Raw genomic sequence first — 16848 nt, 5'->3', positions numbered from 1 at the left:
CTGTGGTCCTTTCCTTCATTCTTGGCCAGTGCTCTATTATAGGAGCTCCAGCTGTATCATTTTCTCAGTTGGGTTTCTCACCGGTATTTCTTCCCTTTGATTACGTAAACTCGCAATGTGCAGTAAGTTAGGATGTTGTATTTGAATTACTGGTCCAAATTGATACTGTAAGTCCTGCCTGCTCTCTAGGGAAAAGAGTTCTCAGACTCCTTTGGAACTGCCAGGGAGGCAGGGCACCCGCTTGCTGAAGCAGTGATTTGCCTCTCTTGAGAACCTCCAGTTTTCAGCTCTGACTCAGCAGTTTCTTCTTCCTGGAGCTCAGGCTTTTCCACAAAGTGCTCCCATTGCCAGGAATCTTCTAGTCCTCTTCCCACCACTCTGCTGCTGGGGAGCTGTCATTTCCTCTTTTGACAGCTCATCTAAAACAGGAGGCATCAAAATTCCTTCCTCTGTTGGTACAGAATTCAGTAAAATTGCCCAAAGAGTCTCCATTTTTTTGTTTTTCAAATATTTATTGATATTGGTTTATGTCAAACAGACCTAAGAACAGTTTACATTCTTTTCTTGCCATTTATTTTATTTCATTTATTTTATTTTTAGTGACTTGAATATAGTGACTTAAATTTATAGTGACTTAAATTTTCCTTTATATCAGAAACATTACAGGGCGCCTGGGTGGCTCAGTCGGTTAAGTATCTGACTTCAGCTCAGGGCGTGATCATGTGGTTTGTGGGTTCGAGCCCCGCATCGGCCTCTGTGTTGACAGCTTGGAGCCTGGAGCCTGCTTTGGATTCTGTGTCTCCCTCCCTCTGTCTCTCTCTGCTCCTCCCCTGCTCATGCTCTGTCTCTCTCTTAAAAATAAATAAACATTAAAAAAGAAAAAGAAACATGTTACAGCTTTACTGGCAACTCTAGTTCAGACCTGAGTTGGGGAGAGCTGAAGAAGTGCGGGAAAGCCTTGAAAGCTAATAACTCTGTTGTCCTGAAAATGACTTCTTTCAAAGGCAGGAGGTTGGGGGGAGGGGGAGGAGGTTTGAATGGGGAATGTGGTGCCACCTGTTGGCCTTTTGAGTTGCGGATTCCACACAAGTTCTGTCTACCCTGACAATTTCAGTTTTATGCCATGATTCCCTATATCCCACAATTAGGGATGATGATTTCCCAGCCATCATGAAATGAATTATCTTCTGAGTTTTGAAATGAATGGATTTCTGGTTAAGATTTAGTTTTCTATAATGAAAGTGAAAATCCTTGGTGAATTTTAGTAGCTATGTAATAGCAAGACAGTGGGATGGTGTTTAACCGCATTTTAGGTATAGTCAAATTATTATGCCGTGGATTAGTTCCAGATGGTGTTGTAAAGTTGGATGCTCAAGAAAAAATGGAAATTGTCCCTAAGAGTACGGTTAAAGATACTCTATTCTAAAAGTAGATTAAACTCCCAAGTACTTCCCTTTATTGCTTTATTATCTAATTAAGGTACACAAAGCCCGTAGGCCTCATTCAGATTTACGTTACAGTTAGCATTTTTCATTGTGTAACATCAGGATTCCTTTAGAACAGCTTTTGCTAACGTGCACGCTACCAAGAATCCCAGTCATCCCTTGTGCTCTGGATGAGTCTGTTTCCCTGAAAGAGGCAACTTCATAATGCCTGTGTTCCAGAGCAATCATCTCAGACTCTAGTATGCACACGAGTCACCTGAGGGTCTCTTAAAATGCACTTGCTGAATCTATAGATCTGGGTTGGGGCTTGAGATTCTACGTTTCTAACAGAACTCCCACGTGATGCTAATGCTGCTGATCTGTGAGCCACACTTTGAGTACCAGAGTTCTAGAGGAAGGTCTTACTTAGATTTTTCGTGTGGGATATCTGGGCTTGCCTGCTGTGGATATATATTATTTTATTCATATTCCACCCACCTAACTTTAAAGAAGAAAGATGCCTATTTCTTTTCCCCACAATTCCTTTCTTCCACTCCCTGCCCTATCCCTTCCTCCCCTTCTTGAACAGAGGCTGCTTAGCTTAGCAGTGGCAGGAGTCCCTCTGAGGATTTGATTTTTAAAAACCATTGAAGAGGTGTAAAGGACCCTGCTTGCTGAAAGGAAAAGGAAGAGTGGCTGGGCCTCCCCCAGCTCATCCCTGTCCTGAGCAGGCACCTGGGAACAGTTTACTGGCATAGTCTCCAGAGAATGACCCAGGTAAATATCTGCTAAAGAGAAGGAGAACTTCTACAACTAGATATAAATCAGTGTATTGTCTTTGTTGTTGTTGTTACCATGTGTCACCAGACCTTGTATACCTTGGGAAGGTAAACCATTAGTTAGAAGACTTCTCCAGAGCTCAGTATTTATACTCAAAACATGAATTATACACCTCAATTTTTGGAACCACTTTTTCCTCTAGGTAAAGTCATGAAGCTGAGCCCCAAAGCAGAAGAAGTAGCTACGTTCTTTGCAAAAATGCTCGACCATGAATATACTACTAAAGAAATATTTAGGAAAAATTTCTTTAAAGACTGGAGAAAGGTATTGTAGCTCATGTATTAATATCCTAGCACCTCGCAAAGATATTAATCAAATACTAAATAGTAAACTGTAACTTCACAAAAAATCCTGATGTAAAATTTGAGCTTTATGAATTTTATTGTATTTAAAGTTTTTCCTTTTTCCCTATTTGTTCACTATGTTACATAGATTTTCTATCCAACAAGAATATGTATATTTCTTTCCTCTCACTTTCATATGGCTGCAGGAGGGATTTTATCAGACCAAACAAAAAACCTCAATTCTGGTTGAGCAAAGGAAACTTTGTCTCTGCAAGACTGCCTGCCCCTCTGTCTTCTATTGCAAAGAGAGATGTTAATGTGATGTCCCATTCCCTTTTTATTCTTACTTCCTTGCTTTTGGTACTTTTTGCTCTTGAAATCACATGTCCGACATCTGTTTAGGTGATTTTAAACAATCTACTTATTCTCAATTTGAATAATGTGGACAGAGGCTGAGGTGAAGTTTACCTTCTGAATAGCCCTGAAAATAACATTTTAAGTGAGTAGAGTAGGGATGTTTCTAAGAGAGAATAAGTATGGAAATGTTTTTCTTATTGCTAAAGGAAATGATACGTATTCATGTTTCTCAACTATGGGATACACAGGCCTGTGGATATGGCAGGGTGTAAAGAGCTCAAATTACATAAGAGTTCCATGAGCTTTTTCAATGATAAATCATGTAAAGCTTTTTTCTATTAAATATTTTATAATAGCACAAAGTAATAAAATTATGTTTTCTTTTTTTCGAAACTCACAAATTTAGATTGGCTACCTCTCCAAACACCTTTGGCTGAAAAAAATGGTGCTTTGCTGTAATCACAAAGAAACCTAGGGTATTAAATAGTGTATTTACCTTCTTCTTCTGTCTCCCCCCCCCCCCCTTTTTTGACTAGGAAATGACTAATGAAGAGAAGAATATTATCACCAACTTAAGCAAATGTGATTTTACCCAGATGAGCCAGTATTTCAAAGCCCAGTCAGAAGCTCGCAAACAGATGAGCAAGGAAGAGAAACTGGTACTATAGAATTTTTTTTTTTTAATTTTTTTTTTAAATGTTTATTTATTTTTGAGAGAGGCAGAGACAGAGTGCAAGCAGGGGAGGGACAGGGAGAGAGAGAGGGAGACACAGAATCCGAAGCAGGCTCCAGGTTCTGAGCTGTCAGCCCAGAGCCCGATGTGGGGCTTGAACTCACAAACTGCGAGATCATGGCCTGAGCTGAAGTTGGATGCTTAACGTACTGAGCCACCCAGGCACCCCGGTACTATAGAATGTCTTAAACCTCTGGAGAATTTTGGAATAGTGATTAGTTCATCTAATTTTCTTCTTGGTTCCTACACAACTTTGACTTCAGTAATTTCACATGGCTCTGTACTGAAGATTTAGGATTCTTGGCCTAGTAAAGTTTAAATTTTCTTAAGGGCTTTACATACTGAATATTGTGAATAATAGGCACTTTATTGATTGACTTAGTGTAAGAACCTGGTGCTCTTTTGATCCAAAACCAGTCAGTAATTCTAATAATACAGTATTTAAGGACGGGCAGACCTGCACAGCGACTTCTGGATATTAGGGTTTTAAACAGATAATATTGTTCCCATCTTGATCTCCCTGGGATCTAGGCATGCTCATCCATCTCCATCTTCATTCCAGAATGATCTTTCTAGTATCCAGTGAGATGTCATTTTCTTCTAGGGTACCAGTAGGCAAACAATAGGCTGTCTGCTTTAATTAAAAAGTTTTATTGGAACACAGCCACAGCTAGCTGTTTAGATATCCTCTGTGGCTGCTTCTATGAGGCAGTAAGAGAGTTGAGTAGGTCCAGCAGAGACCGTGTAGCTCTCAAGACCAAAATATTTTCGGTCTAGAGAAAGTTTGCCAAACCCTGATCTACAGAAATTCAGGCCAAAGTTTCTTTTTCTTTTATTCTCTCTCCCTTTCTTCTTTCTTTCTTTTTTTCTTTCTTTCCTTTCTTTCTCTTTCTTTCTCTTTCCTTCTTTCTTTCTTTCTTTCTCTTTCCTTCTTTCTTTCTTTCTTTCTCTTTCTTTCTTTCTTTCTTTCTTTCTTTCTTTCTTTCTTTCTTTCTTTCTTTCAATTGGAGGTCCAGAATTAAGGATTGTAAGGAATTTTAAAGCCTTTTAATTTCTATATTTTAAAGGACGTGCATGCTTATACAGTTTAGACGACTGTATTTATATAACTCATTGTTTGATGGTACCTATTTGACCTTTAGTTTAAAATTCGAGTTACTGTAAGAATGATAAATGCACTAGACTTTTCAGTCCCATTTTAGTCTTCTCAGTATTCCCAGTTAGTGAAACTTGGTTTATTATTTACTTCAGGGGTGTTTTAAAACTTAAACCACTTTGGAGCTTTGTTTTTGCAAATAGTGATCCAAAGATAGGACAGTTTCAGAAGTATCACCTTGTCAGAGCCCTGGCCAAGGACACCTGCTGCCAGCAAGTTCTGAATCTGTTTCTACCTACAAGGCAACAGGACTTAGTTAAGTTGAATTTCTAAGTATAATACGAAAGAGTCAGCAGAGGGTAAGGAGGCTCCAAATTCCACACCCACACTCCTTTTTTGGAGCAAGGATCACAAAGTAGACAATGTATGTACCCATATACCTAGGAAAGAATCTGTAACAGGTATGCTTGAGTTGAAAACCCATCTGAAGTGCTGTACAACTAAAATGTGTCTGGAACCTACGAGAAAACATGGAGATGTTTTTTATGAGGCCTGTCAGAGTCATACCCCTCTGCCATTTTGACACTACTCAACAAAATGACGTTAGTTTTTAAAGTTATATTTAGAAATACCTATGTAACATGTTCACACATAAATCCTTTAAGAGAATAGAATCAGTTTTGAATCTGTAATTAGAAGTCAAGCATAGATATTTTGGGGAATTTTTATTGTGTTTATGTTTGGAAACTGTTAGAGGTTATCCTTATTTGCATTTCTTTCCTTTTTTTTTTAATTTTTAAAAACGTTTTATTTATTCTCTATACTTATCGTGGGGCTCAAACTCATAACCAAGTTCAGGAGTCACATGCTATTCTGACTGAGCCAGCCAGGCACCCCTATTTGCATATTTCTTAGTGATTTTTAGACTTTTCTCTACCTTGACCTGTTCGCAAATAAGAGCTAAAATAGTAGGAATAGGGAACAGCAATTTGAATCCCTTTTGAATACTTCTTTGCTCTGTTCCAGAAAATCAAAGAGGAGAATGAAAAATTACTGAAAGAATATGGTTTCTGTATTATGGATAACCACAGAGAGAGGATTGCCAACTTCAAGATAGAACCTCCTGGGCTTTTCCGTGGCCGTGGCAACCACCCCAAGATGGGCATGCTGAAGAGACGGATCATGCCTGAGGATATAATCATCAACTGTAGCAAGTGAGCACAGCTCATTGTTTGGGCCAGAAATAAAGTTGGGGGCTTCATTTGTTCTTGGGAATATTGTTGCTGGGAGTATTTCCTAGGTTGCACAAGTCTGTTTGGGAACAGCACAGTGTTTCCATATATATAGATCTCCTAGTATTTTTCAGTTACTGACTGGTGATGAGGAAATTTGGAAGTACATGCTCAGCAGATTTACCCACTTTAGGTCACAAAAGGTGAAACTGTCCCTCACTTCTCCTCAATTCACTACCCTCCTACTTTGTTATTTCCACAGAGATGCCAAGGTTCCTTCTCCTCCTACAGGACATAAATGGAAAGAGGTCCGACATGATAACAAGGTTACTTGGCTGGTCTCCTGGACAGAGAACATCCAAGGTTCCATTAAATATATCATGCTGAACCCCAGTTCACGAATCAAGGTAAGAGGTAGCTAAGAGCTGCCCCAGTTAGTGGGGCTGATAATCTCTTGTTGAAATGTAGTGTTCCTGGTCTCTAGAATCACTGTGACAAATTAAAAACTCTCCACAAAATAAAGCAAGTATTTTCATGCCTTCCTTAGGTGTATCCATCTTCTGCGTCACATTATAATCTGATTCATTTATTCACAAATATTTACTGAAATCCCCGTATGTGCCTGGCATACCATATGTATGCATGGTGTTAGGAACTGTGTTGGTAAACAAAACAGATGCAGTCCCTACCTTCGTGTTGCTTACCATCCAGTGGTGGGGTTGTGATGAAAAATGCAGTAAATGTAAATTGGCTTCTGCTGCTTTCTTCCCCCCCTTTCTTGGCTCTGAAGAAGGGAGCAGAATTGCTCTGAATCCAGAAGTTGTAAAATCTAGAGTCTTACATACTTCGGCTTCCTAAGGTTACATCTGGGTAGGTTCCACCAGGACCAGGTGAGATTATGTATATGAAAGCACATCATAAACCATTGTATACCCCTGTGTTGTTATTTGTTAATACTATTATTGAAAGGGGAAAACTGTCTTGGAAGGGCAGTCCGTTTTTGTTAGCCTGCTAGGCATACCCTGCTTGGGAGAACTTCCTCCCTCAGATGTACTGTGGAACTTTGCATAACAACCTAAAAGAGAGATGAGCTCTAAAAAGGCAGCCAAGAAATGAGTTCTTTGTAGACTATGACTGTTAACTTACAGAGGACTGGCACTAAAGACACTCTTAATTTTGGTTTATAGGTTATTGAACATGGTAAGACATGAAAGCCACACCTAAAAAGGCTATGTGTTTTGCCAGCGCTATAAACTGCACACTCTCTAGCTTATAGTTCTTTGTTCTAATATGAAAAGTCTCTGATATTTCCTGCCATTCAGTTGGAAAATGTCACTTTTCCTAGTTTTGAGTAAGTATAGAATCAGAAAGAAAACCCTCACGAGCAGAAGTCAGGTCTTCTAAAGGGGCATGTTATTTTCTTCCGAAATAAAGGTGGATAAATGGTGGTTTTAGCTCTCAACTCCTAGGCTAGTGGGCAAATTGGGTAAGTATTCAACTGTATTAGAAGAAAGGTAAGCATTACGTGCTTTCGAGAAATGCAGCAGTTATTTCCCAGCACTTACGGATGAGGAACAACTTTATGAAGGAAATTAGGTTACTGTTGGTGTTAAAAGAGAGCTATTCCAAACAGAATTGTGTCATTATAGATGGAGAGTGAGAAGTGTTAAAAAGAAGTAACAAAAAGAATTAGCAAGTGGTGATTCTTGGACAACATTGTGAATGTGCTAAATTTTATGTGTATTTTACACATGGAAAAAAAATAAAAATTTGGGACACCTGGGTGGGGTCAGCTGGTTAAGCATCCAACTCTTGGTCTTAGTCTTAGCTCAGGTCTTGATCTCGGGTGGTTCGTGAGTTCAAGCCCCGTGTTGGGCTCTGCACTAGGCATGAAGCCTACTTAAAAAAAAAAAAAAAAAAGGCAAAATAATGATACCAGGTTACTGTTAAGTATTTTCACATAAGTTGATATTTGATTATCTTAACCATACCACATGTACTAATGCCACTGTCTTATAGAGAAATAAATTTAGTCTCTTGGAAGCCAAAAAACTTGCTCATGATCCAGTAGTTAGTCACTCACTCTGACTTAAATCCTTAGCCTCCTGATTGCCTGCGTGTGATAACCCTACTGCCAAATTGTGGCCAGCCTTAAGTGCCATGCTAAAGAGAGTGGTCTGTGCTCTGCGTCTGGTGAGGACCCATTGAAGGGCTTTGAACAGAGGCATGTCTGGAACATAGACCTGCTTCAGCAAGATTCTGAGGCTCTACACACAGTCACACCAGTAAACACGAGCTCTTGTAAATGATGCAAAGGGAAAGTACAGGGTACCATATAAGAATGTATCAGGGCATTCGATTTGACCAGGGTGGAGGGAAGGCCTTTCTGAGGAAGTGACATTTAAGATAAGACTTACAAGATGAATAGGATTTATCCATGGAAAGGATAAGGGAATGGATGTTCCAGATAAGGAAAATTGCGTTTTGAAATCCCTGAGGTGAGAAAGAGTTTGGTGGTCTTGAGGACTGAGAGAAGGTCAATGTAGTTGAAGTACAGTGAGCAGGAAGGGGGCAGGAAGAGGAGGCTACAGGGGGATGCAGGCCAGGTTTTCAGGCTGTTTCTTAAAATTGTTTATATTCTCCTGGGGCGCCTGGGTGGCTCAGTCGGTTGAGCATCCGACTTCAGCTCAGGTCACGATCTCACCGTCCGTGAGTTCGAGCCCCGCCGTCGGGCTCTGTGCTGACAGCTCAGAGCCTGGAGCCTGCTTCCGATCCTGTGTCTCCCTCTCTCTCTGCCCCTCCCCCGTTCATGCTCTGTCTCTCTCTGTCTCAAAAATAAATAAACGTTAAAAAAAAAAAATAAATAAATAAATAAAATTGTTTATATTCTCCTAAATCCAGTAGGAAGCTATTGGGTTTTAACAAGAGGAACAATACCAGATTCGTATTTTAGAAACTTGTGACGTAACTGATCATTCTGAGCACTAACCTCTGTGAAGATTGGATTATATGCATACCAGAAGTACGAATATTGATCGGATGCTTTTGTATTCCAGGCAATGGATAGTGGTGGCCTGGACAAAATGATGCCAGTGTGGGTGGAGAGAGGTGAACAGATTCCAGATAAATGTATACTGCGTTCTCTTAATATCCAGGATTCAAGTTAATTGTAGGAGAGCCTTCACCGGTTGAGATCTCCATTGTTGATAGGCCAGGTGGAGACCCTCCAGAGCTGAGAGCCACCAATTAATTCCTGACAATATCCAGATAACCTCCATATACTGTAGGGATTTGTGCAAGTTTCTGAATGATGGTTATGGTAATGAACCTAGAAGTCACCCACAGGTAGGCCTGCCTAGAATCTTATACCCCTCACAGAGTGGCTGACTCTCCTCAGCTGGGTTGGGATCCTAAGAGTCATGAAGATGGTTAAAGCCTTGGGAAGTTGGAAGGGAAAAAGAAATGTGATTTCTCCAGCTTTTTGCCAATCCTTGTTGGCTGTTTCCCACTCAGCAAAACAGTGAGAACATCAGAGGTTGGGGTTTGACAGTGTTTTGAATAGTCTTTAAATGCAGTGCCAGTAGGAGAAGCATTCTCTAGATAAAAATAGACAACTCCAGGGCACCTGGGTGGCTCAGTCAAACGTCTGACTTCAGCTCAGGTCATGATATCATGGTTGGTGAGTTCGAGCCTTGAGTCAGGCACTGTGCCGACAACTCGGGAGTCTGGAGTCGGCTTTGGGTTCTGTGTCTCCCTCTCTCTCTCTGCTCCTCCCCTGCTCGTATGCGTGCTCTCGCTCGCTCTCTCTCTCTCTCTCTCTCTCTCAGGAACAAACATTAAAAAGAAATTTAAAAGAGACATTTGCAACTATGTGGATGGAACTAGAGGGTATTATGCTAAGCAAAATCAGTCCGAGAAAGACAAATATATGACTTCACTCATGAGGACTTTAAGATACAAAACAGATGAACATAAGGGAAGGGAAGCAAAAATAATATAAAAACAGGGAGGGGGACAAAACATAAGAGACTTAAATATGGAGAACAAATAGAGGGTTACTGGAGGGAGACTGGGCTAAATGGGTAAGGGGCATTAAGGAATCTACTGAAATCATTGTTGCACTATATGCTAACTAACTTGGATGTAAATTTAAAAAGTAATAAAATTAAAATTAAAAAAATAGATACAAGCATTAGGGGTCTTATTTTTTATGAACTAGTTCAAATATACAAGAATAGATAATGTATTGAATACTATGTCCACCATCTGGCTGTGTCAAACCTTAACATTGTATCCTGTTTGTTCAGTTACTTCATTTCCTAAAAAGTATTCTGATGAACACAATTGAACCCCACCCCCCATTCTCCTTCTTCCTTGGAGGTTACTATTACTGAACTTAATGTTTTCATTCTTGTGTATATTTTTATTTTTCATAATTTATTTCTGTGTGCATAAACAATATGTAGTATTGTTTTACAAGGCACACTTTTAAACTAGGTAAGTTATTGAGATCATTCTGCAACTTCTCTCAGCTTTTGTATTGAGATTTTCTTTTGACATATACTTCTAATTTATTTGTTTTATTTGCTACGCAGTATTCTATTTTATAAAAAAAATTATTCTTGGGGTGTCTGGGTGGCTCAGTCGGTTAAGCGTCCAACTTCGGCTCAGGTCATGATCTCATGGTTCATGAGTTGAGGCCCCACATCGGGCTCTGTGCTGACGGCTCAGAGCCTGGATCCTGTTTCAGATTCTGTGTCTCCCTCGCTCTCTGCCCTTCCCCTGCTCCTGCTCTGTCTCTCTCCATCTCTCAAAAATAAATAAATGTTAAAAAAAAAAAATTCCCTTGTCAAGAAACATTTAGAGTTATTTATGATACTTTGCTATTATAAATAGTTCTGGAATAAACACATTTTCCTTGTATAGATGAAAATTTTCCTTAAAGATTCTTTATTAGATACTTTTAAGTTCTCTAAAGTGCCTGAACCAGTTTACATCACCATCATTCCCCCAACAGCGTGTACACATTTCTGTCTCATGTATCCTTGTCAACATTTCTCCAGTTTTGCTTTTTGCATTTGGATCTTTGATCTATTCAGATGTATTTTTTTTTTTTTTTTAACGTTTGTTTATTTTTGAGACAGAGAGAGACAGAGCATGAACAGGGGAGGAGCAGAGAGAGAGGGAGACACAGAATCTGAAACAGGCTCCAGGCTCTGAGCTGTCAGCACAAAGCCCGACGCGGGGCTCGAACTCACGGACGGTGAGATCGTGACCTGAGCCGAAGTCGGCCGCTTAACCCACTGAGCCACCCAGGCGCCCCTATTCAGATGTATTTTTGTGTATGGTATGAAGTTGAGATCTAATACATTTTTTCAAATGAATAACCAGTTGTTCCAGAACTATTTAGTTGTATTACCCTCTCTGTTTATATATCAAATTTCTACATATGTGTCAATCTGTTTCTGGGCTCTCTGTCCTGTTTGTTTGTTTCTTCATCAGTAGCTTACTGTGTTAACTACTGTAGCTTGGTAAGTTTTTACTGCATAGGACAAGTTTCCTTCATCTCGTTCTTCAAAATTGTCTTGACTGTTCTTTCTTCTCTGATGTTTTGCATTCATTTTGAGATAAATCTGTCATATTCTAATGGATACTATTGAGGTATTTTTTAATTTTTTTAATGTTTATTATTTATTTTGAGAGAGAGAAAGTGCGTGCGCATGAGCCAGGGGAGAGGCAGAGAGAGGGGGAGAGAATCCCAAACAGGCAACTTAGGGCTCAGTCTCACGGCTGGTGAGATCATAACCTAAGCTGAAATCAAGAGTTGGATGCTTAACCGACTGAGCCATCAAGGTGTCCCGAGATTTTTATTGTATTGAATGTGTAGATTAATGGGGGGGTGGGAGGATACATTATTTTGAGTCCTCCAGTCCGTGAACATGTTCTACTTCTTCACTAATTCATGTCTTTGAATATACCCTCTAATATTGCTTTGTAATCTTCTCCATAGAAATTTTTCCTATGTTTAAAGCCTTTTTTTCTTAGAGACCTTACAGTTTTTAGTGCTACTGAATGTGATTTTTTTCTACTACATTTCTGTTCTTCCTAGAGTGGTAATATATGACAACGTTGCTGAGCTCTTATTCTAAAAGCATCTGTCCTTTGTATTTTCTACATAGACAATTAAATTACCTGTAAATAAGGGCATTTTAAACTAATCATTTCCAGTTCTTACACTGCATACTTCCTCTGCTTAAGTTTTACTTCTTTTTTTACAAGAACCCACAATCATACATAAAATCCTAACCCTCTCTCTATTCAGCAGTTATCACAGTGAGATATATTTGATTAGTTTATACACTCCATACCTTTCTCTAGGTATTTATTTATCTGAAAATTTCTGTATTTTAATTCTTATAATCTTTTCTCCAGTAAAGAGTATCTTTATTATTGTATATCTAAATACGGATATACAGTAAAACTTTGGATTGTTCTGAGTGTTCCTCAAGACATGCAAACTTTAATAAATTTTAACTTGATTAGTAAGCGATGTCTTGCAATAGAAGTAGTAGTATGTGGCGTCAAATGTCACATGATCACCACTGAGCCAGTGGTTCTTGAAATTCGTTTTGATATACAGGTGCTTGATTACAAGCATATTTCCAGAATGAATTATGCCCACAAACCAAGGTTTTGCTGTTTTTGTATAGATGCTCAGACTAGACTTTGAATCAGATGACTAATGTATTTTTATTCTAGAAAACTCTCAGCCATTTTTCCACAGCTTCTAGATCATTCCTTCCATTTGCTTCTTTTGGAATTCTCTTAGATGAACATTGGAGCTTCTCCATCTACACTTTTTTTAAAGCTCTATTTTCCATATTCTTTTTTTTTTTTTTTTTTTTTTTTTTTTTTACTGTTTATTTACTTTTTGAGAGAAAAAGAGACAGAGTGGGAGTGGCAGAGGGGCAGAGAGAGAGGGAGACACAGAACCTGAAGCAGGCTTCAGGCTCTGAGCTGTCAGCACAGAGCCCGATGTGGGGCTCGGACTCACAAACAGTGAGATCATGACCTAAGCTGAAGTTGGACGTTTAACCGACTGCACCACCCAGGCGCCCCTCTATTTTCATATTCTTTACCTCTAGTTCTGGTCTTCATTTGGGGAAGTTCTTTAGGACTCCCTTCCAATTTGCTAATTCTCCTTTTGATTATATGCATCCTGAAGTTTGTATCTCCCCTATAATTCATTTTAATTATTAATTTTTGCTTTCAGAATTTCTAATTATTATTTCATGTGTACCGGATTTTATTTCACTTCATTTCTGTTGTTTTGTTTTATAATTTCTTGTCCTTTTTTGTGGCTGTTACATCTGTTTTCTCTTTATTCATAATTGATATATATGAGAAAACCTTTGTTAGATTGTTTTTTAAAATGTTGCCTGAACTGAATTTGTGTACTAATTATTGTTGGCAGTTTTTCTAAGTCATTTTTCTTTTGTCTTCTGGAATTTCTGTCTGTAAACTTTGGGAGGTGGTTTTTGTCCATGTTATCATTCTCGTTTGTTCTTTGCTCTCCACTTCTCTGCTCCCTCCTCATAGCAGTCTTCGAGCCCAGCTCAGCCTAAACTAACACAGGCCCTGGCTTTAGGTCTCGCCATCTTGCTTGGAGCACTTTCATTGCTGTTTGAAGCAACCTGAGCATTAAAGTAGGATTTCACTTAACCCCATCTGACCCAAAAGTCTATAAAGAAGTTTTTGTAGAAGTGTGTTGAGTGGTAATTGATGGTTGTACTTCATCAGGGACTTTAGATCCAAAACATGGGAGGCTACCGTGATGGGGCTTTGTTATATACCTTTCTGCTCGGCCTCCAGAGACTTTTCTATTCCGAGATTCTTTGGCTTGTCTTTATTTTACTTATTAACTTCCCCTGTGTTATGTTACTGTTCTGTTCTACCCCATCTCTGTTCCATTAAGAAATTTAGCTCAAGCATGACGTGACTTAGAGATTTTTGACAATTTTATTTTTATTTCTTAATATTTATTTACTTACTTTGAGAGAGAGAAAGAACACACGCAGGGGAGGGGCAGAGAGAGAAGGCGAGAGAGAGTCCCATGCAGGCTCTGCACTTGTCAGCCCAGAGCCCAGTGCAGTAGATCCCACAAACTGTGAGATCATGACCTGAACCTGATGCTTTAACCAGCTGAGCCACCCAGACACCCTAAGAGACTTTTGGCGATTTTTTAAAGTTGGGCAGTCAAGGGTTAAAAAAAAAAAAAAAAAAAGCACAGCTGAAGTGTATCTTTTTAATGTCTCCCTCTCCGGAAACTTTGATTGGCCTACTTGCAGTCAGAGTCAGGTTTATACTACAAACAGCCTCACAAGCCATCGAAACAATAGGGACTTTTGAGAGCCGCAGGAATGTGTGTTTCAGGTAAAGACTGTCCTGAGCTCATTCGCATCTTTCTGTGCTCATCTTGGTTAGTTCTGCTTTACCTTCCAGGATTTTCATTATATAGACATCTTGTTGCACGTGTTTCCATTCCCTTCCTCTTCCACTCTGTACTTTGGTGCCCATAGAATCTGAAATAGCAGGAAAATGACAGTCAGCCTTCTGGAACCAGTGGTTTCTACAAAGCTCTCTGATCCTGGATAAACCATAGATCCAGAGGTTAAAAGGACTGCTTATTAAGGTACTCACTGCTAAGTCCAGCCCACTGCCAAGGTTGGAAACATGATCAAGTCTCATTACCTGTAAAGTAGCCCTTAGTAAAAGTGAGGTTCTTCAACCGGTCTTAACTTTATGAACAAAATTTGTCATTTTTTCTTTAAATTAAGTACAGCAAACTTTAGAATCCATGTTGACATTACATTGCATTCAATCTTAATAAAATATTCTTAGGGAGAAATACACTTTTCTGTCTTTAGAGCTTATAATTTTGGGGGGTTTCAAAGATGTATATACCTACAAACTTTTGAATGTAACCATCTGGGGATTAAAGAGCTGGATTGAAGGAAAATGTCCTTATAAAACTTTTTAGTCTTGGGAAGCTCTGATTTTGGTGAGTTTTATTAGAAAAGGAAAATAAGACATAACGCTTATTTTTTAAAAAGTTATATTCTGAATCTTTTAAATAAAATTCTGAATTCTAAAGTAGAAGGAATAAAACACTAGAACTTGTAGATGATATCGTGATAGAACATCTACATGACCTTGTTGTAGATTTCCTAGGACACAATAAGCACTAATGATAAAAGAAACAATTGATAAAGTTGACTTCATTAAAACTAAAAACTTGTAGGGGCACCTGGGTATCTCGGTTGGGCATCCGACTTCGGCTCAGGTCATGACCTCACAGCTCGTGAGTTCGAGCCCCATATTGGGCTCTGTGCTGACAGCTCAGAGCCTAGATCCTGTTTCAGATTCTGTGTCTCCCTCTCTCTCTGCGTCTCCCCTGCTCACTCGCTCGCTCTCTCTCTCTCTCCCTCCTCTCTCAAAAATTGACATTAAAAAAATTGGGGCACTTGGATGGCTCAGTCAGTTAAGCATCTGACTTCGGTTCAGGTTCTGATCTCACCGTTTGTGAGTTCGAGCCCCGTGTCGGGCTCTGTGCGGACAGCTCAGAGCCTGGAGCCTGCTTCGGATTCTGTGTCTCCTTCTCTCTCTGCCCCTACCCCACTTGTACTCTGTCTCTCTCTGTCTCTCAAAAATAAGTGAATGTAAAAAAAAATAATTACAATTAAAAACTTATGTTCAACAAAGGACAAGGTTAATTAAATATATGTTACAGGCTGGGAGAAGATATTGGCAGCATGTATATCTGACAAAAAACTTGTATCGAGAATATACAAAGAATTCCTATAACTCAATAAAAAAGACAAACATTCCCATAAAAAGCAAAAGATTTGAACAGATGCTTAACAAGATAGAGGTATGGCCAATAAATAAGCACATGAAAGAGTTCTCAACATCACTAATTACTAGGAGATTTAAACCACAGTGAGATCTCAGTTTCAGTTCTAGGTATTTTTGCCCTAAATGAAATTGAAAACCTATGTCCACAAAAAGAGTTGTACAAGAATGTTTATAGCAGCGCTGTATTCGTACAAGTCTCAAAATGGAAACATCCTAGGGGGGTCCATCAACAGAATAAACACATGGTCTCATCAAACACATTAGGGATAGTCCTGGATTGTATCTATATACCAGCAATTAAAAGGAGCAAGCTACTGATAAATGCAACAACATGGATGAATCTTAAAAACGTATTGGGAAGCCCAGACACAAGAACCTATACTGTATTATTCCATTTTTTTTTTAAGTTTATTTTATTCATTTTGAGAGTGCATGCATGAGCATGAGTTAGGAGCAGAAAGGGGGGGGGGGGGGGAGAGAAAGAAAGAATATCCCAAGCAGGTTCCACGCTGTCAGCATAGAGCCCTACATGGGGCTCGAACCCACAAACTGTGAGACCATGACCTGAGCCCAAATCAAGAGTCAGACGCTTAACCGACTGAGCCACCCAGGCACCCCTGTAGCATTCCATTCTTAAAATATTCTAAGTTAGGCAAAACCAAGCTATGATGATACAAGTCAGATTAAAGGAATAGTGCTTGCTTAGTTGGTGATTAACTGGGAAGGGGCATGAGGAAACTTTCTCAAATGATAGAGAATATTCTCTGTCTTGATGAGATGTAGGTTACAGGGGTTATGAATTGTCAAAACGGATTAAATGGTACACTTAAAATTGTATAACAATAAAATCTCTTTTAGACTTATTCAGAATGAAAGATGAATAGGAAATAGTGGACTAAAATGCACTACTTGTATCTGGGAAAGAATTTGAATATATATAACGACCTCTACATATCAGTAATAAGGC

General features: G+C 39.2%; 1 protein-coding gene across 1 annotated transcript in view; it reads left to right on the top strand.

The window, feature by feature from the left end:
* The window catches only part of TOP1 (DNA topoisomerase I), a 94743-nt gene that overhangs the window by 64108 nt on the left and 13787 nt on the right, over positions 1-16848 (top strand). The window contains exons 10-13 of the mRNA XM_019458497.2: positions 2407-2528; positions 3442-3564; positions 5761-5948; positions 6229-6373. Coding sequence (XP_019314042.1) covers positions 2407-2528; positions 3442-3564; positions 5761-5948; positions 6229-6373 — 578 coding nt within the window. The remainder of the gene's footprint in view (positions 1-2406; positions 2529-3441; positions 3565-5760; positions 5949-6228; positions 6374-16848) is intronic.

This window comes from Panthera pardus, unplaced genomic scaffold (genome assembly GCF_024362965.1).
Source record: "Panthera pardus isolate Hobbes unplaced genomic scaffold, ASM2436296v1 HiC_scaffold_25, whole genome shotgun sequence".
Taxonomy (NCBI): domain Eukaryota; kingdom Metazoa; phylum Chordata; class Mammalia; order Carnivora; family Felidae; genus Panthera; species Panthera pardus.
This window is presented reverse-complemented; position numbering and strand designations above follow the sequence as displayed.